The 21,540-nt window shown below is 42.1% G+C and overlaps 1 protein-coding gene across 1 annotated transcript in view; it reads right to left on the reverse strand.

Moving 5' to 3' along the window:
• Window positions 1-21,540, reverse strand: part of LOC120026419 (copine-9-like) — a gene marked incomplete at its 3' end in the record, with an annotated part of 199,560 nt that overhangs the window by 127,383 nt on the left and 50,637 nt on the right. Inside the window, exon 4 of the mRNA XM_038971280.1 lies at window positions 9,069-9,172. Coding sequence (XP_038827208.1) covers window positions 9,069-9,172 — 104 coding nt within the window. The remainder of the gene's footprint in view (window positions 1-9,068; window positions 9,173-21,540) is intronic.

Consider the following 21,540-nt stretch of genomic DNA (forward strand, 5'->3'; position numbering starts at 1 on the left):
ATGCATCAGATGACCTGGCCTCAACAATCACCTGACCTCAATCCAATTGAGATGGTTTGGGATGAGTTGAACCGCAGAGTGAAGGAAAAGCAGCCAACAAGTGCTCAGCATATGTGGGAACTCCTTCACTTTTGGAAAAGCATTCCAGGTGAAGCTAGTTGAGAGAATGCCAAGACTGTGCAAAGCTGTCATCAAGGCAAAGGGAGGCTACTATGAAGAATTTAAAATATATTTTGATTTGTTTAACTACATGATTCCATGTGTTATTTCATAGTTTTGATGTCTTCACTGTTATTCTACAATGTAGAAAATAGTAAAAATAAAGAAAAACCCTTGAATGTGTGACGTGGTAAGGTTGGACCCAGGTGCAGAGAAGAGATCAGACGAGGAATCAGTGGTTAAAGATAAACATAATACTTTATTGAGAAACGGTAGCCACAGGATCACAGTACAGTTGGGAAAAAAAAAAACAACAAACACTAAGTCTCGAAAACTTCCTCAGGAAACAACCACACACAGTAAACAATTCAAGCTTCTGAAAAGGACAACAGACAACCCACATCTTTTAATGCAGCCGCTGTGTCAGATTTCAAAAAAACTTTACGGAAAAAGCACACCATGCTATAATCTGAGTACAGCGCTCAGAGCCCAAACAAGCCATGAAGATATCCGCCATGTTGTGGAGTCAACAGATGTCATAATAGCATTATAAATATTCACTTACCTTTGATGATCTTCATCAGAATGCACTCCCAGGAGTCCCAGTTCCACAATAAATGTTTGATTTGTTCCATAAAGTCCATCATTTATGTCCAAATACCTCCTTTTTGTTCGCACGTTCAGTACACAATCCAAACTCACGACGCGCGGGCAAGTCCATGCGAAAGTTCAGACGAAAAGTTATATTACAGTTCGTAGAAACATGTCAAACGAAGTATAGAATTAATCTTTAGGATTTAACATAAATCTTCACTAATGTTCCAACCGGAGAATTCCTTTGTCTTCAGAAATGCAATGGAACGCAAGCTAACTCTCTCACGTGAACGCGCCTGGTCAGCTCATGGCACTCTGCCAGACCCATGACTCAAAGAGCCCTCATTCCCCCCTACTTCACAGTAGAAGCATCAAACAAGGTTCTAAAGACTGTTGACATCTAGTGGAAGCCTTAGGAAGTGCAAAATGACCAATATCCCACTGTATATTCGATAGGCGATGAGTTGAAAACCTACAAACCTCAGATTTCCCACTTCCTGGTTGGAAATTTTAGAGTGTTTTCTATCCAAATCTACTAATAATATGCATATATTAGCAACTGGGCCTGAGTAGCAGGCAGTTTACTCTGGGCACCTTATTCATCCAAGCTACTTAATACTGCCCCCAACCATAAGAAGTTAATGTCTCTAGGACGGTTTCTGGCACCCTCTGGTGACAGGTGGAACCATGACAGAATGAGTAGGTGTGTCCAAACTTTTGACTGGAACTGTACTTTAAAATGATTTACATGAGAAATAACCCTTTTACGTTTCATTGGGTGATTTAAAGATGGAACAATCCAGCTATCAAAAGTGACCGAGCAACCAGCTGTCCCTCTCATGATATTAGGCCTAGCCATGTAAAGTCAGGGGGGGAAAGGATAGATGCCAGATTACAATAACAACTGATCCATTCCAAAAATAGCAAATAAAAAACCCAAAAGTTGAAGAAGAAGAAGAAGAAAAAATATAAACAAACAATACTCTGAAGTCTGGTATAAAAAAGAAAACCTACCCTGGTCACCTGTTAAACAAGGTAACCGCTAATCCCCACGCAAAGATATCCACACATAATGTGCTCGCAGTGGGGAACACTAAACCTATCGAGTAGAGAGCCATGCTGAAATAGTGAAGGATTTAAAACAAGTTGCACATAATAAATAAATAAGAAATATTTATTTACAACTCAAAACTAGGCTGTTTTAAAAGAAAGTATCAAACATTTCATAAATCACATATTACAGCAATACCACTAAATTAGCAGCAACGTCTTTTAGAACTTATCTACCTTGGATACGGGTACCGTCGATAAATAGAAATGAGCAGCTTCATGGTAATAAAATTAAATGTTAAAACAAAGAGAAAACTGACTCACCAGAACTACGGCACTAACGTTACCTAATAATAACAATATCAACTGATACCACTGGCAATGCTATACAGTATCTACAAATGAGAGACTGAGTCTGCAGTGGTAGACACATTCGTCCATTACCCTAATATCCAAATAGGTGAACATTCAGCTATGCCCCTTGGGAAGATAGAGATGGGTGCTCCATTGCATCGAAGTGGGCCAAATTCTCTTGCACGCCGAAGGACATCAATATAATCCTGATAGTAGTATAGTTTAGCCACAATGACGCAAGGTTTTCCGGCAGGCTTTTTTGCTTGAAAACCCCGATGTGAGCGGTCTACAAGGACATCTTTATCCAATGTGAGGGCCTCCTTCAATAACTTTGAGACTGATGAAGTAGAACTTGAGCCCGGGTCCTCAGCTACCAACATTATCTTGATATTGGATCTTCGCATATAACCTTGTAAATGTATGCAATGTTCCTTAAGGCTAGCCACATCAGTTGTGAGCTTCTTAACCGTGGTTTGTAGCGTAGTCGTGTCGTCTGAGCATATTGACAAGCCTTGATCCATGTCGGAGACATTTTTCTTAACTGTATCCAGTTCAATACGAACTATTGCTGCATGCTTTGCGAGCTAATTTTTGACTGCTTGTAACTCCGATTTATTAATTCAATTAAAGTCCTCACTGAGTGCCTCCTTGAGTTCCGACTTGAGTTTAGATTAAATTTCCGCTCTGAGGGCAGCAAGAATCCCGGCCTTGAAATCCTCTGTGTTAATTTTTTCGCCGACCCGAGGGGAGGAGACGATGATCCCACTTGTTGAAGAGCTCCTCGTCTTGGGCCTAGTATTTTCTCTTTTGTCAGTGACTGCGCTGAACGTTAAATCAAAAATAAAAGTTGAACAAAGTAAAGCATCTCATTCAAAGGCTGTGTTTCCTAGTTATTTATGGGTCAAAGCGCAAAGAAAGTATTAAAAAAATGCAATTTCAGCAGGAGCTCGGAAAAACGTGACCTTCTACATTTGCTCACTAGCGCCCCGTTATGTTTGGATTTTTAAACCAATAGTGGCTAACCAAGGGTTGGATAATGTAAATTGGGCTTTGGTTGGATATTAGCCAGTAGCATGCAGTGTCTGATTTGTTTTTAGAGGTGGAAGATTTGTTTATGACAGTTTACGGTGGAGCGTGAAAAATGCATGTACTTCTCTGAAATGTTTGGCAAGCTACTCATAGGTGGGCTGTGAGCTACTGGTAGCTTGAGATCGATCTGATAGATACCCCTGTACTATTGTATTGAAAGCATCTGTTTTATGCCTAGAGGGCAACCTTCCAAGGATAGTGTTACTTCCAACTCTCTCTCAGCAAGATGTTAAAAATCAAAACACTATCTTTCTGACCTGAACTTCAAAATTCCAGCTGAGCCTAAGTTCTTTCATCTTCCATTTTGTTTTCTATCCTTCTCTACTTGTGCGTCAGACAGTCATGGTAATTTCCAGTATTATCTACTGTAAATGGAAGAAAATTATGTGAACTCCCCTACACTTTTGACAAGTCATTTGACTTGGGAGAGCCGAATGACGTACCTTCGCTTCTCTGTTCTCACCGCTCGATGAGTGGCTGAGTTCTCTTTTCAAAAGGACACAGCTACTTCTTGGAACGCAAGGTAATTGACCTGAGGATAGGATCCTCATAACTCAGGAAAGGTATGGCAAATAAAGACAGGAGTTACGCACATCAGTGGGCCCCGTGCCTATCTTGAAACATCTACAGGATACGGCTGAGCATCATAGACAGTATTATATATCTTTTATATTTTTCCTGTGCCTCTCATAGCCTTGATATACAGTGATACACTAGATATAACAGAGTGGGAAGCCTTTCTGTGACGCAACTGACTCTCTATCTCCCACTCTTCTTCTTATTCTATATAATGATTCCTTTAGAAATACAAGAGAAAAGGATATTGTCTTCTCTCAGCACTGTCTACCTTTGCAAATCAAATCAGATTGAAAGGTAGAAATAAAAGCAAGTATGTATAGATATTAGATTCGATAACAACCACCAGTGAAAATGTTTTAAGGCAATTTATTATGATGTTCACGATGTGGTGGTAGACAAAGGGCATTGACGTGCGTAAATGGCACCACCGAGAATAATGACTCATCGTGTTCGGTGACGGAGAAAGGTAATTATTGTGACACATCTTGTAACCTTTTGGCACTCCTCAATCATTAGCATGTTCATGAAACACTGGCCATACCGGCTATTGACGGCTACTCTCAACCCTGTGTATCAACATATTGATCGATATCAACTTATTGTATGGTGGAATTAACCGCTATCTGTGCGCAACATACCTAAGTGAGGACCGAGGGGGTATGTGGAAATAAACTGGGTGCCTATTGCATTTCCAGGATAGTCCAGATATGGATCTTCAAGGCCCCAGGGGAGCACTGCAGCTGTGGTCTCCCTGATACGGGGTCACAAGAGGTGGCTCCAATAACAGGGAGAGATCCCCTGGCGGAGGTGGATGAATAATTTAACCACCCCCTTCCCTCTAGAGATTATTTTTAGCATCTGGATCACAATAGATAGCGAAGATAGATAGTGCTGTGGAGGTACTGTAAGGGCTTCGAGATATGGATAGAGATACGGGACTACATGGATTACCCCAAGGGAGTTGTATATATTAGAATGAGCCCATTTGATCTGGTCATTGAAGTTGAAATATGAGTCTCATTCGATAGGGGAATCAATCCACACATTGATGAATAAATTCAGAGCTGTACTATACACTCGGAAACGAGATGGAACAGGTTCAAAATCTTCGGAATCGGTGTCCCTTCCATGGGACGGTTGAGCTAACGTAGACTAATGCAATTAGCATGAGGTTGTAAGTAACAAGAACATTTCCCAGGACATAGACATATCTGATATTGGCTGATAACTGCACTGTCCAATTTACAGTAGCTATTACAGGGAAAGAATACCATGCTATTGTTTGAGACTGCACAATTTTGAACATGAAAAGTTATTAATAAACAAATTAGGCACATTTGGGCAGTCTTGATACAACATTTTGAACAGAAATGCAATGGTTCATTGGATCAGTCTAAAACTTTGCACATACACTGATGCCATCTAGTGGCCAAAATCTAAATTACACCTGGGCTGGAATAGTACATTATGGCCTTTCTCTTGCATTTAAAAGATGATGGTACAAAAAAATACAAAAGAACGGTTGGTTTTTTCTTTGTATTATCTTTTACCAGATCTATTGTGTTTTATTCTACTACATTTCTTTCACATTTCCATAAACTTCAAAGTGTTTCCTTTCAAATGGTACCAAGAATATGCATATCGTTGCTTAAGGGCCTGAGCTACAGGCAGTTAGATTTGGGTATGTCATTTTAGGCAAAAATTGAAAAAAAGGGGCTAATCCTTTTAACTACTGTGTTGACCCCATTTCCAGTTCACGGGGCAGTAAATATGGTGACACACTTTCGTAGTTTGCGACAGGAACTTACAGATGTAGGATCTTCATCTGATCACTCTTTTGTTGCTGATAACTACCCTGAACAGCAAACTTGTAGTGTATTCAAGGTTTAAAAAGGCTTATAATGTTTGTAATTTTCACTTTAAAATGTCACATTTGATTTGCCCTGACGAAAAATGTATCAACCCCTTGTTATGTTCTGAACAAACAGAGTAAAAACTCAAACGGATACCTAGGAAAAGCTCTACAAAAAATGTCCATTAATTATAATCCACATAATAATTCACATTTCCAATTGCTGCAGGATTATTTTCCTGCTGAAGCCAACTGGCTCAAATTAAGCTCCTACATCTGTATGTAGCACTTATTCTTGATTTCTTGTTTCAAATTTTTGATTATTTGTGTCCTTGTTTGACATTTTACTGCACTGTTACTAGTAACACAAGCATTTCGCTGCACCCGCTATAACATCTGCTGTACGCGACCAATAATTTTTGATTTGATTTATGTAGCACACGCGCTAGCCGTTAATGAGCCATCAATCCATCACATATTAGCAAACCACATTAGTACACTAATTAGGGCACATTCATTAATGTAAAGCGTCACTCCTGTTGTTAGGGAATTTACTCCTGTTGTTAGGGAATCTTCAGGTTGCCACTTTAGGGGGTTTTCAGCTGCCAAAAGTGAGATTGCACTTTTAAGTGTGACATTTGAAGATGTTTTAAGTCTGAAGTAAAAAAAAATATATAATATATTTTTTATTTATTTAACCTTTATTTAACTAGGCAAGTCGGTTAAGAACAAATTCTTATTTACAATGATGGCCTACCCCGGCCAAACCCAGACAACTCTGGGCCAATTGTGCGCCGCCCTATGGGACTCCCAATCACGGCCGGATGTGATACAGTCTGGATTCGAACCAGGGACTGTAGTGACGCCTCTTGCACTGAAATGCAGTGCCTTAAAAATGTGAGGATCTTTATCGTGTGAAGGACAACATCAGAGATGATCCGAGATGCGGATCAGCCTGTCAGCAAAGAAAATGTGTGACAGCCAAGAGTGTCAGTCAGTCTTGTGCTGTGCTGTGCTGTGCTGTGCTGTGCTGTGTGTGTGTGTGTGTGTGTGTGTGTGTGTGTGTGTGTGTGTGTGTGTGTGTGTGTGTGTGTGTGTGTGTGTGTGTGTGTGTGTGTGTGTGTGTGTGAGTGTCTGTGTGTAATTGTATTACTGAATAATTCACCTCTATTGATTTATTTTCCACAGGAGACTAGGACTCCTCTCAAAGCATAGCTGCTTTCCCAGGGGAAGGGGTTTGCCAAACCTGAGAACTCAACGTGTGCATGTGCCTGTGCCGGTAAGACTTGCCTGTGCCGGTAAGTCTGAACGGGGATGTCTGGTTGAGTGGGTAACACTCTCGCCAATGGAACCATAAACTGTACTTTTGACGGGGATCCTGATTCAATCCCTGCACAAACCCTACGCATTTCCGCTCCCTCTACGTTGTCTCCCTTCTTCTGCTCCTATCCTGTCCTAAAAATAATACAAGGACTTTGAAATTCCGTTATTTTCCAATTACAGTATATTGAATTTTGACTGTGGTATGTGTGACAGTGGCATATGTGTTTATGTGTGTTGGCAGCATGTGTCGATGTGCTTGACAGTGTGTGTGTGTGTGTGTGTGTGTGTGTGTGTGGTTTTTTTCTGTGTGTGCACCTGGCTTTCCATGTGTGTGTCATGCATTTTTTACCAGACTCACTTGATCACTGTTCACACCCAATTAGGTAATGAACCAAATTCTTCCAATCCCAGACCAAAGATCTGTCCTATTAGGGACACTGCACACATGGATTTACACAACCCCTAGGGAGTCATTTGCTAGAGATTATGACTAACAAGTCATGTGGAGACGCCAAACGGACAGAAAATCCTGAAATGATGTACATAATATAAAGTTCACTGTATATTTGTTGTGTGTAATAATAACTGTAGATGGTGTATATAGCCTAGTGTGTGTGTGTGTGTGTGTGTGTGTGTGTGTGTGTGTGTGTGTGTGTGTGTGTGTGTGTGTGTGTGTGTGTGTCAATCAATGGGAGCAGCTTCAAGGCTGGTGTAAAGTGTTTGTTCTCACTCCTCTCTGATAGGGCTCGTCCCACTCCTTCCTCTTGCCATGGAGAGGAGAATATTTCCAACACAACCCCCACACTCACCTCCCGCACATCTAACCCCCATCACTCAATTTAGGAAAAGACTGATGAAGCCCTCTTCAATCTATTCCTGCACAGTGGACAATAGTGTGAGGTTTTCAATCAGTAGAGGAAGACCTGATGTTATTATGATCCATGTGACTTTGTGCAATTCTGATTCTGAAGAGTACAGTTTTTTTTATATCCAACTCTCTTTAAAAGCACATCTTTTGTCGGCTCCTCATCTTATAACAAAGATCATTTTTTCTTAAAATAATGTTTGACTTTCTTCCTCCTGCTTGACAAGATTTGAACGAAATACAGCAACCGCTGTTGTATGCCTTCCGACTACACTGGTATCAACCTTCTGTTACATTATTTGCTTCTTCTTGTTTGACTAATGCTTTCTGTCTGCGTGGTGGATCTGGCAGTGGTGATCGGTTGGTGTTTTGACGGCGGTATTGATCGTGTGTGTGTGTGTGTGTGTGTGTGTGTGTGTGTGTGTGTGTGTGTAGTCTAATCAATGTGACAGATCTGGGGGTGGTTCGGCCCCGGCTACCTCAACCTGCCCCACGCTGGGGCCTCTGCTCTTCTCCTCCTCCGGCCTCCTGCTGAGGCTATCGATCCCCCCTTCTCTGGGGGAGAAGTGAAGTTTGGACAGTAACATCCCACAACAGCCCGCAACTCCCTCCAACCCTGGCTTCTAATGTGAGCTGCCTTCACAGTGGAGAGAGAGCTGGGAGTGGATTCGAGGCAAATGGGAGCTATAATGTTGGTGTTGGGATTGAAAGTAGTTTGTTGACTAACTTTATAGGGACCTAACTTTATAGATCAGACTTTTCCAGATAAGTCAAAAAGTAAATGTCCTGCAAAATGCTGCAAGAATGCGCTTTTGATTCAACGTTCTTAACCAATAAAATGATGTTAATGCTGTAAATGTCATAAGTACAGTGGTACATAGAGGTGAGAGGATCATACTGGTCTACATATCTTCTTATCGAGTGAAACAGGGATGTACTACCTGTGCTTGTCTAATAAGAACACCGATTTTCATTGTCTGTTGCAAAAAGTTTTTCTACGGTGTGCCCAACTGAACACGACCCTGGTTTGATTAAATTGGGCCTTTAGTAAATCAAGAGATTATGAAGAGTGGAGGAGTGAACATTGCTAATGAAACCTCTAGAGTCATTGTCTGATGGACAGGAGTATAAAAGAGAGGAGGGGAAGGAAAACGAGAGGAGGAATGGAATATAGGGAAAGAGTGAAACGAGGTCTCCACTTACGCATCAAAGCGAAGATTCTGCTTCTCCTCGAAGAAGAAATCCAGGACAAACTTCCGCACAAAGTCCGGGTTCAGCGTGTTATCAATCACTTCCGTTCGGCCAAACTGCTCCGGAATGGGCGATGGAGGGAGGAGGAGGGGGAGAGAAGAAGAGAGAAAGAGAGAAATGAGGCAATACTGTAAGAGGTCACATCATCATTGTCACTTGATGGCTTGAAAACATATTCAGAATGCCTAAATAATAGTGCCTGAGGCTGGTCTGGCTAGTAAAGCTGCCGCCTGCAGCACATATCCAACACCCTTAGTGTGGTTACGAATGGGGAGTGAATTCCACTCACGTGTCAAACCAGAATCATCATTGATTATCATAGTAATCAATCAGTGCTCTCTCTCCTAGAAATGGATTCAGTCCTTGACTTCAGCATTCAGGCTTTATTGTGTTTTATCCTCTATATTTTTTTGTTGTTGTCTCTGGCTGGAGCAACTTATGTATTTTTGTGTTATATCAAATCACAAAGTTTGTTGCTGCACTACGAAACTAAATATTAAGTGAGCCGCTTTGCTGGGAAATGTACATACGCTGTCCCAATGTTCCATCATGCTCTCTGGCAGCAGAGAAGAGCTAATGATCTGTGTTCTGCCACAACACCTGACAAACAGGTGGGAGGAGAGAAGCAAGAAGAGCTGTAGCATGTAGCTGGTATTGATGGAAACTTGGAAGATTGATGACCGGTGTCCAAATACGCTGTACTCAAAAGTGTCATCCATAAAGGACAGATCTACAGATTTGAATTCATTTCATATCTCAGCAGCATGAAAGAGCAGCAAAGTCAATAGATTTATAAGACAACTCTTCCTGTCGCTTTGTTCCGTATTTGTGTGTGCGTGTGGGCGTGCGTGGGCCGAGCGTAGTGGATGACATGACAAGTAGTGAGGTATGAGCGTCAGGAGGTGTCGAGGTGGTTGGGGAAGAAGGGTGGTGGCGGTGGCAAAGAGGAGGCGGGGGGGGCGGGGGAGGGAGAGATGTCAGAAAGGGCGGCTTTTGACTTGCAGTTGCATCACTCGTTTCATCCCTCACTGCTTATTAAGACAGTCGATACTCAGAAGGAGCGTGGCCCTGTAGTATATAAACTGAGTATGCCAATCATTAAGAACACCTTTCTAATATTGAGTTGCATCCCTGCCCTTTTCCCTTAGAACAGCCTCAATTAATCGGTGCATGGACTCTACAGGGTGTCAAACGCGTACCACAGGGATGCTGGCCGATGTTGACTCAAAATGCTTCCCACAGATGTGTAAAGTTGGCTGGATGTCCTTTGGGTGGTGGACCATTCGTGATACACACGGTTGAGCATTAAGAACCCAGCAGCATTGCAGTTCTTGACACAAACCGGTGCGCCTGGTACCTACTACCATACCTTGTTCAAAGACACTTAAATCTTTTGTCTTTCCCATTCACCCTCTGATTGGCACACATACACAATTCATGTCTCAATTGTCTCAAGGCTTAAAAATCCTTCTTTAACCCGTCTCATCCCCTTCTTCTACACTGATTGATGAAGATTTAACAAGTGACATCAATAAGGGATCACAGCTTTCACCTGGTCAGTCTATGTCACGGAAAGAGCATGTTTTGTATAGTCAGTGTATATACTGTGTGTGTGTGTGTGTGTGTGTGTGTGTGTGTGTGTGTGTGTGTGTGTGTGTGTGTGCGCGCGCTATAAATTAACAACTGCCTGGGTCCTTAAGTTTCAAGTTAAATGTCACATGCACAAGTACAGTGAAATGCCTTTCTTTCTAACTCAAAACTTAAAACCAAACAATGCAATAATCAATAACAATGTCATACTAGAGAAAACACACACGAAACAAGAAGTAATATGAAGAACGCAATAAGTAAGTAAGTAAGCATACTATATACAGGGTCAGTTCCAATACCATATTTACAATGTGCAGGGATACTGGAGTGATGGAGGTAGATATGTATAGGGGTAAGGTGACTAGGCAACAGGATATAAGATAAAGAGAGTAGCAGCAGATTGTATGTGAGTGGGTGTGAGTGTATGTAGAGTCAGTATGAATGTACAGTATGTGCATATTATGTGTGAGTGAGCAGATGATAGAGTGTGTGTGTGTGTGTGTGTGTGTGTGTGTGTGTGTGTGTGTGTGTGTGTGTGTGTGTGTGTGTGTGTGTGTGTGTGTGTGTGTGTGTGTGTGTGTGTGTGTGTGTGTGTGTGTGTGTGTGTGTGTGTGTGCGTGAGTAATACGTAATACATTGTCTAATGAAGCCAGTGTCGGAGGTGGTTAGCTTGTTAATGTTATTGGCGGAGTCTCGAAATACAGTATATACCAATCAGCGCTAGCAAAGCCGTCCTGTAGCATAATATCTGATTCTGGTGTCCATTTCTCAACGGAACGAGTCACAGGTACTTCCTGTTTGAGTTTCTGCTTGTAAACAGGAAGCAGGAGTACGGGTTCATGATCTGATTTGCCGAACGGCAGACGAGGGAGGGCCTTGTATGTTTGCTTGTGGATAGAAAAACAGTGGTCTAGGACTTTATCGGCCCCTGGTGGCATTGGAGACGTGTTGATGGAAGATGGGCATCACCTGTCTTAGTGACGCGGAATAAACATTTCCTGCAACCAGACAATCAGCCTCTGGATGTAGGTTTTCTTGCTTGTTAATACAGTTCGTTAAGTGCCAGCGTGTTATTTTTCTTGTCCTGAGATGGAATGTATACAACAGTCACGATAACAGCTTAAAACTCCCTCGGGAGGTTGAAAGGTCGACATTTGACCATCAGGTATTCCAAGACCTTGTGAACAGTGGGTCGACACTTCCACTGAGCTGGAGTTAGCGTACCAGTTGGTGTTGATGTAGAGGCAACCCCCCCACAACCCCCGATTTCCCCGACTCTACTGTCCTGTCCGCGTGGTGAATGGAGAGTCCATCGAGTTGGATAGCCATGGGGGATATCTTGTCCAAGAGCCATGTTTCAGAAAAGCCAAGAAAATTGCAGGTGAGACTCCCGTTGGTAGCAAATCCGCGATTGGAGGTCATCCATCTTATTATCGAGTGACTGTACATTGGCCAGTAGAATGGAGGGAAGAGGTGGCCGGTTTTCCCTTCGCCTCCATCTCACCAGGACCCCCCCCCCCCCCCCCCCCCCTTACCCCTGCAATGCCGGTGTTTCCTCTTGGGTAGCCCAATAATTGGGTCGGAATTACAGAGCCCAGGGCAGATGAGTCGAAGTTGAAGCTAGAATTGGGGTAAGTAACTGCTGATCTGAAGTTATTGTCAGCTAAAATAAATACTAGCGGATACGTTTCGGGAAAATAAAGTAAAAATAAACAACAAAATAATCACACAATAGCAAAGTTGGGTCAGAGCTTACAAAATGGCAGCCATCCAGTATGGCACCATCTTAGGGACGAGCCTTTGGGACGAGCTTGAAGCAGTGTTGATATCATACTGCTACCCCCGAGAGCGGGCGCCAACGGAGACACGTTCCGAAGAGGAACTGTTATGTGGTCTGTCAAATGACCCCTCATAGTTCAAGACACTACCTCTCCATGTCGTTTAATACGTAAGCTATGTATTACCTACACCGTTTATGAAGTTGGTGATGTTTCATATCTCCAGTGACAGCTGAGACCCACAATGCATCACCTGCCCACTTTCAATTTGTTATGCTGCTTGTCACACAGTGAATAACATAAGACAACATTGTCCTAACATGTCTGATTGAAAGTGCTGCACGGAGCTCCTTCTACAGAATCACAGTACGAGCCACCGGGTACGACGACAACGAGAGAAGAAGAAGAGCGCCTTCAAGGTAATCAGTGGAAAAGTTTGTCTGTCTCTCTATTCAGTCTCTCTCCATAATGAACCATCTTGACTGCAAGTGGAACAAAAGTGGAGCGAAGAGGGGGAGAGAGATTTAGAGAATTAGAGAGAGGGAGGAGAGAGAAAGAGAGAGAAATAGAGAAAAACAGGGAGAGAGAGAAGCTCATGCGAACAGGATACCGCCGAGATCCAAAATGTATTCCAAAATGAGAGTGGCCGCCGAATGTCACTTATCATGCCGCTCACCGTGGGTCGTGAATTGAGAGCAATCATTGTTATTCTGAAAGAACTCGTTAGAAAGTAGGTTAGCATCATTAGCATCGCTGTGGCATCCCACAGTGTGTCGCTGAATGCAGTCAGGTGCTTTGGAGTTGGCCTAATGAAGCCTCTTTAGCGTCGAGGGAGACAAGAGAAAGAGATAGAGAAGAGAGGCTTCAAATGGGGAGTTTGAAGCACCCTGGTACAGCCTGCCTGCCACATGGACAAAAACACTCACACACACGAACACACACACTTCAACGAGGAATAAGCGGCTTTGAAGGCTTTGTCGTTCTGGTCCAAAAACTTGTTCCTGTGCGTTTTGGATTGTTCTTGACATTGTTTTAACTTGCTTTGGATTGTAGTCAACTTGGCTTTGCAGAGCTGCTGGTGAAACTAATACTAATTATCTTGTTCCATATCGTGAGACAAAAAATTACATCTCTGCTGCTAACCTAATTGCATCTAAACATCCCCTGAGCCAACTTTCACAATTCCACACTACCTCCATACATCCTCTACTACCTATCTACACTTCTGTGTTAATCTGGCATCAAACGGAAGAAAACATCCTGAAACGGGGAGGGACTAACCTGAAATGCCTATTTTTGATTCGCGTTGCAAAATGTTTTAAAATGTTGCCTGCTCATGAACACAACCCAGGGTGGTGAGACCCATATTTCTTACGGGTGAGAGAGCAGTACAGTAGCTCTAGTGGTAGCCATAGTGGGCATCTTTCACACAGTGATTAAACTGCACCGCAGCATGGCCTGAGGTAAGGAGGGCAGCAGACTTGGAAATTGAGGCATATGGTGAAGTCCAGGCTCGGCTCCAACCTTTGTCCAGATGGATTTATTTATTAAAATAGTGTTGGAAAATAGATTGAGAGAAAAACTGAGGAGCTCATCATGCTTTTATGGGAAATTAAAGGGTGGAAACTCAGTGAAACGTTCACAGAGAAGTAACTTTTCAGCTGGCGCCAGGTTATTTTATAACGTGTGAATAGAAAATAAAGTTGGGAAGAGTAAAAATCAAACGTTTATAATTCAGCCAGTGGCGGTTGGTGACTTAAAAAGTTGAGGAGGGCAGTAAGCTTACATATAAGATTTAAGATGGTCATGCCATGGATCATTTAGCTATTTGATTTAGAATTTTAGGCATACAGTTGAAGACGAAAGTTTACATACACTTAGGTTGGAGTCATTAAAACTCGTTTTTCAACCTACCACAAACTTCTTGTTAACAAACTATAGTTTTGGCTAGGATAGTTGGTTAGGATATCTACTTTGTGCATGACAAGAGTAATTTCCCAACAATTGTTTACAGACAGATTATTTCACTTATAATTCACTGTATCACAATTCCAGTGGGTCAGAAGTTTACATACACTAAGTTGACTGTGCCTTTAAACAGCTTGGAAAATTCCAGAAAATGATGTCATGGCTTTAGAAGCTCCTGATAGGATAATTGACATAATTTGAGTCAATTAGAGGTGTACCTGTGGATTTATTTCAAGTCCTACCTTCAAACTCAGTGCCTCTTTGCTTGACATCATGGGAAAATCAAAAGAAATCAGCCAAGGCCTCAGAAAAATAATTGTAGACCTCCACAAGTCTGGTTCATCCTTGGGAGAAATTTCCAAATGCCTGAATATACCATGTTCATCTGTACAAACAATAGTACGCAAGTATAAACACCATGGGACCATGCAGCCGTCATACCGCTCAGGAAGGAGACGCGTTCTGTCTCCTAGAGATGAACGTACTTTGGTGCGAAAAGTGCAAATCAATCCCAGAACAACAGCAAAGGACCTTGTGAAGATGCTGGATGAAACCGGTACAAAAGTATCTGTATCCACAGTAAAACGAGTCCTATATCGACATAACCTGAAAGGCCGCTCAGCAAGGAAGAAGCCACTGCTCCAAAACCGCCATAAAAAAGCCAGACTACGGTTTGCAACTGCACATGGGGACAAGGATCTTACTTTTTGGAGAAATGTCCTCTGGTCTGATGAAACAAAAATAGAACTGTTTGGCCATAATGACCATCATTATCTTTGGAGGAAAAAGGGAGAGGCTTGCAAGCCGAAGAACACCATCCCAACCGTGAAGCACGGGGGTGGCAGCATCATCTTGTGGGGGTGATTTGCTGCAGGAGGGACTGGTGCACTTCACAAAATAAATGGCATCATGAGGTAGGAACATGATGTGGATATATTGAAGCAACATCTCAAGACATCAGTCAGGAAGTTAAAGCTTGGTCGCAAATGGGTCTTCCAAATGGACAATGACCCCAAGCATACTTCCAAAGTTGTGGCAAAATGGCTTAAGGACAACAAAGTCAAGGTTTTGGAGTGGCCATCACAAAGCCCTGACCTCAATCCTATAGAAAATTTGTGGGCAGAACTGAAAAAGCATGTGCGAGCAAGGAGTGTATAATTGAGTGTATATAAACCTCTGACCCATTGGGAATGTGATGAAATAAATAAAAGCTGAAATAAATCATTCTCTCGACTCTTATTCTGACATTTCACATTCTTAAAATAAAGTGGTGATCCTAACTGACCTAAGACAGGGAATTTTTACTTGGATTAAACGTCAGGAATTGTGAAAAACGGAGTTTAAACGTATTTGGCTGAGGTGTATGTAAAACTTACGACTTCAACTGTTTATATTTGATGTAACATTGAATTTGGCCTTACTGCTGTTAGCCCATAGAAATGCATTGAATAACAAATTGATACATGGCAAAACAGATAGTCCAAAAATAAATCAAAAGGAAGTATGGTTTGGTGTCTAAATGCATCTGAGAGATATAGGAAAGCATCAGGAGCAACAACAGCAAAAACGGTTACATGTGTAACCCTGGTTCCAAAAAATCCTATTAATTGTCATTCATTTTTACATCCCGAGGAGAGAGAAAGCACATCACAATACTCCTCGTTCACATATCCTATGCTTTTGCTCCCTTAGGTTCGTTCCAATAGCTTTTCAAGGACCGCTTCCCAAATTATTTTTGGGTGAACAAAAATGTTTTGATCACTCACTCCAAAAACCAATACTTATCTTGAATGACTTTTGCCAATTCAATTCTATTTGTATGAGGCTTTTTCTCAATGTGACTGTCACAGAGCATTTCACACACACATGCATGGTTAAGCCTTCCCTCTGGCTGTGTCTGACTGACAAGAATTGTGATTTATTATGGAGTCCCTAGACCAGAGGATGGGAGAGAATCCTAATAGGAACTGGATAGAACCTGTTCAGACCAGTTAAGCCCAGTTAGGCTCGGTTCCACCCTTTTAGGCCCTATTATGCCTTGATTATGCCCTAGTAATAGCCACGATCTCACTCGAAAAATGAAACTGTTCATTCAATAGAGGGTCTTCCTTGTTGTTTCAACATCCCTGGTTCACCATCATCTGAATGCTTAGATTCCTACAGTTGGGTGCATTAGCACACGTGGATAAAACATGTACTGCTAAATATATAGATAGCTACACAGTATCTTCACCATCTGGGGCATATTTCAGTTTTCTTTTCTCATTTTATTACATGGGTTATTGTTAGATGATTGCTAATGAACTTGCGAGAGAGTGTCACATTAACAATGTAACATTGCTGCAACACAGGCATTTTGAAAAGTTACTTTTGAATGCATTGTTATTGTATATCTTCTTATGGCTGGGGGCAGTATTGAGTAGCTTGGATGAATAAGGTGCCCAGAGTAAACTGCCTGCTACTCATGCCCAGTTGCTTATATATGTATATTATTAGTAGATTTGGATAGAAAACACTCTGAAGTTTCTGAAACTGTTTGAATGAAGTCTGTGAGTATAACAGAACTCATATGGCAGGCAAAAACCTGAGAAGAAATCAAACCGGGAAGTGGGAAACCTGAGGTTTGTAGGTTTTCAACTCTTTGCCTACCGACGATACAGTGGGATATTGGTCATATTGCACTTCCTAAGGCTTCCACTAGATGTCAACAGTCTTTAGAACCTTGTTTGATGCTTCTACTGTGAAGTAGGGGGGAATGAGGGCTCTTTGAGTCAGGGCTCTGGCAGAGTGCCATTAGCTGACCAGGCGCGTTCACGTGAGAGAGTTAGCTTGCGTTCCATTGCATTTCTGAAGACAAAGGAATTATCTGGTTGGAACATTATTGAAGATTTATGTTAAAAACATCCTAAAGATTGATTCTATACTTCGTTTGACATGTTTCTACGAACTGTAATATGACTTTTCGTCTGAACCTTCGCATGGACTTGCCCGCGCGTCGTGAGTTTGGATTGTGTTCTGAACGTGCGAACAAAAAGGAGGTATTTGGACATAAATGATGGACTTTATGGAACAAATAAAACATTTATTGTGGAACTGGGATTCCTGGGAGAGCATTCTGATGAAGATCATCAAAGGTAAGTGAATATTTATCATGCTATTCTGACATCTGTTAACTCCACAACATGGCGGATATCTTCATGGCTTGTTTGGGCTCTGAGCGCTGTACTGTTTTTTTAAAAATCTGACACAGCGGTTGCATTAAGGAGAGGTTTATCTAAAGTTCCATGTATAATACTTGTATCTTTTATCAATGTTTATTATGAGTATTTCTGTAAATTGATGTGCCTCTCTGCAAAATCACCGGATGTTTTGGAGGCAAAACATTACTGAACATAACGCGCCAATGTAAACTGAGATTTTTGGATATAAATATGAACTTTATCAAACAAAACATACATGTATTGTGTAACATGAAGTCCTATGAGTGTCATCTGATGAAGATCATCAAAGGTTAGTGATTAATTTTATCCTTAATTCTGCTTTTTGTGACTCCTCTCTTTGGCTGGAAAAATGGCTGTGTTTTTCTGTGAATAGGTGCTGACCTAACATAATGATATGTTGTGCTTTCGTCGTAAAGCCTTTTTGAAATCGGACATTGTGGTGGGATTAACAACAAGTTTATCTTTAAAATGGTGTAAAATACTTGTATGTCTAAGGAATTTTAATTATGAGATTTCTGTTGTTTTGAATTTGGCGCCCTGCACTTTCACTGGCTGGTGTCATATCGATCCCGTTAACGGGATCCCAGCCATAAGAAGATATTCAGCTAACAATGCTGAATAACCATTATTAATTGATAAAGTGTGTGGTCGATTCCCTCCACCCACTAAGGCACTACAGGTAGACCACTTCTGTAATGAGAATCACATTATCAGAGCCATATACAGTGCATTCCAGAGCCATATACAGTGCATTCGGAAAGTATTCAGACCCCTTGACTTTTTCCACATTTTATTAAGTTACAGCCTTATTCTAAAATGTATTAACACATATTGACAAAGCAAAACTGTTTTTTTTGTTGTTTTTTTTGCAAATGTATCACAAATAAAAAAACTGAAAAATTACATTTACATAAGCACTCAGACCCTTTTTACTCAGTACTTTGTTGATGACCTTTGGCAGCGATTACAGCCTCAAGTCTTCTTGGGTATGATGCTAAAAGCTTTTCACACCTGTATTTGGGGACTTTCCTCTGCAGATCCTCTTAAGCTCTGTCAGGTTGGATGGGGACTGCCACTGCACAGCTATTTTCAGGTCTCTCCAGAGATGTTTGATTGGGTTCAAGTCCGGGCTCTGGCTGGGCCACTCAAGGACATTGAGACTTGTCCCAAAGCCACTCCTGCGCTGTCTTGGCTGTGTGCTTAGGGTCATTATCCCGTTGGAAGGTGAACCTTCGCCCCAGTCTGAGGTCCTCAGCCCTCTGGAGCAGGTTTTCATCAAGGATCTCTCCGCACTTTGCTCTGTTCATCTCTCCCTCAATCCTGACTAGTCTCTCAGTGACTGCCGCTGAAAAACATCCCCATATGCTGCCACCACAATGCTTCACCATAGGGATGGTGCCAGTTTTCCTCCAGACGTGATGCCATTCAGGCCAAAGAGTTCAATCTTGGATTCATCAGTGCCTTTTGGCAAACTCCAAGCGGGCTGCCATGTGCCTTTTACTGAGGAGTGGCTTCCGTCTGGACACTCTACCATAAAGGCCTGATTGGTGGAGTGCTGCAGAGATGGTTGTCCTTCTGGAAGATTCTCCCATCTCCACAGAGGAACTCTGGAGCTCTGTCAGAGTGACCATCGGGTTCTTGGTCACTTCCCTGACCAAGGCCCTTCTCCCCCAATTGCTCAGTTTGGGCGGGCGGCAAGCTCTAGGAAGAGTCTTGGTGGTTCCAAACTTCTTCCATTTAAGAATGATGGAGGCCACTGTGTTCTTGGGGACCTTCAATACTGCAGAAATATGTTGGTACCCTTCCACAGATCTCTGCCTCAACACAATCCTGATTCAGAGCTCAACAAACAATTCCTTCTACCTTATGGCTTGATGTTTGCTCTCACTCAACGGCAATAAAACAAAGGAGCTGATCGTGGACTTCAGGGGGAGCACGCCCCTATCTACATCGACGGGACCACAGTGGAGAAAGTGGAATGCTTCAAGTTCCTCTGCGTACACATCACTGACGATCTGAAATGATCCACCGACACAGACAGTGTGGCGAATAGCACCTCTTCAACCTCAGGAGGCTGAAGAAATTTGGCTTGGCCCCAAAACCCTCACAAACCTTTACAGATGCACAATTGAGAACATAATTTCGGGCTGTATCACCGCCTGGTATGGCAACTTCACCGCCCGCAACCGCAGGGCTCTCCAGAGGGTGGTGCGGTCTGTCTAACGCATCACTGGAGATAAACTACCTGCCCTCCAGGACACCTACAGCACTCGATGTCACAGGAAGGCCAAAAAGATCAAGTACATCAACCACCTGAGCCACAACGTGTTCACCCCACTATCATCCAGAAGGCGAGGTCAGCTGGGACCGAGAGACTGAAAAACAGCTTCTATCATAAGGCCATCAGACTGTTAAATAGCCATCACTTGCCAGCTTTCACCCGGTTACGCAACCCTGCACCTTAGAGGCTGCTGCCCTGTATACATAGACTTTGAATCATTGGCTACTTTAAGAATGGAACACTAGTCACTTTAATAATGTTTAAATACTGCTTTACTCATCTCATATGTATATACTGTATTCTATTCTACTGTATTTTAGTCAATGCCACTCCAACATTGCTCAATCTAATATTTATATATTTCATAATTCCATTCTTTTACTTTTCGATTTGTGTGTATTGTTGTGAATCGTTTTTAGATACTACTGCACTGCTAGGGAAAGGGGGATACATAGTTAGTTGTACAACTGAATGCCTTCAACTGAAATGTGTCTTCTGCATTTAACACCCAACCCCTCTGAATCAGAGAGGCGCAGGGGGCTGCCTTAATCGACATCCACATCCTCGGTGCCCGGGGTACAGTGGGTTAACTGCCTTGCTCAGGGGCAGAAAGACCGATTTTTACTTTGTCAGCTCAGGGACTTGATCCAGCAACCTTTCAGTTACTGGCCCAACGCTCTAACCACTAGGCTACCTGCTGCCCCAGTCAGATGCTACTGCAGTGTTGGAGCTAGGAACACAAGCATTTCACTACACCCGCAATAACATCTGCTAAATATGTGACCAATACAATTTGATTTGATTTGACATGCACTGTCAACTGTGGGACCTTATATAGACAGGTGTGGGCCTTCCAAATCATGTCCAATCAATTGAATTTACCACAGGTGGACTCCAATCAAGTTGTAGAAACATCTCAAGGATGATCAATGGAAACAGGATGCACCTGAGCTCAATTTCGAGTCTCATAACAAAGGGTCTGAATACTTATTTAAATAAGGTAATTCTATTTTAAATTTGAATAAATTAGCAAACATGTCTAAATACCTCTTTTCACTATGTCATTATGGGGTATTGTGTGTAGATTGCTGAGGATTTTTTAGTATTTAATCCATTTTAGAATAAGGCTGTAACGTAACAAAATGTGGAAAAAGTCAAGGAGTCTGAATACTTTCGAATGCACTGTATACTCCTGTAGACTACATGTTTGTCTTCCCCTCTGTGAAATCATACCCTGTCTCAGAGATGGCCACATGCTTTGACACCTGAGGACCAGACAGTGTTACCATGAGTGCATTTTCCCTGCATTTCCAGGCAAACATTACCGTTCCATTCATCTTATTCAGTACCTCTGGAGAATAACAACTGAAGAATCCATAGAACTGAGTTTCATACTGTTGCAAAAAGGTTTTAGCACCATAAAAAAGATATATAGTATATATAATTTCTACTAGGACTGGGTTTTATAAGTCGAATCGATGGCGTTCGTTTCAAAATACCATTGCAAAGAAATTATATATTGTTGTGAAATTCATCACTTTTTGAAACCGATGTGACGATTCACCTTATGAAAGCCAGCCCTACAG

The sequence above is a fragment of the Salvelinus namaycush genome, chromosome 2, assembly GCF_016432855.1.
Source record: "Salvelinus namaycush isolate Seneca chromosome 2, SaNama_1.0, whole genome shotgun sequence".
NCBI lineage: Eukaryota > Metazoa > Chordata > Actinopteri > Salmoniformes > Salmonidae > Salvelinus > Salvelinus namaycush.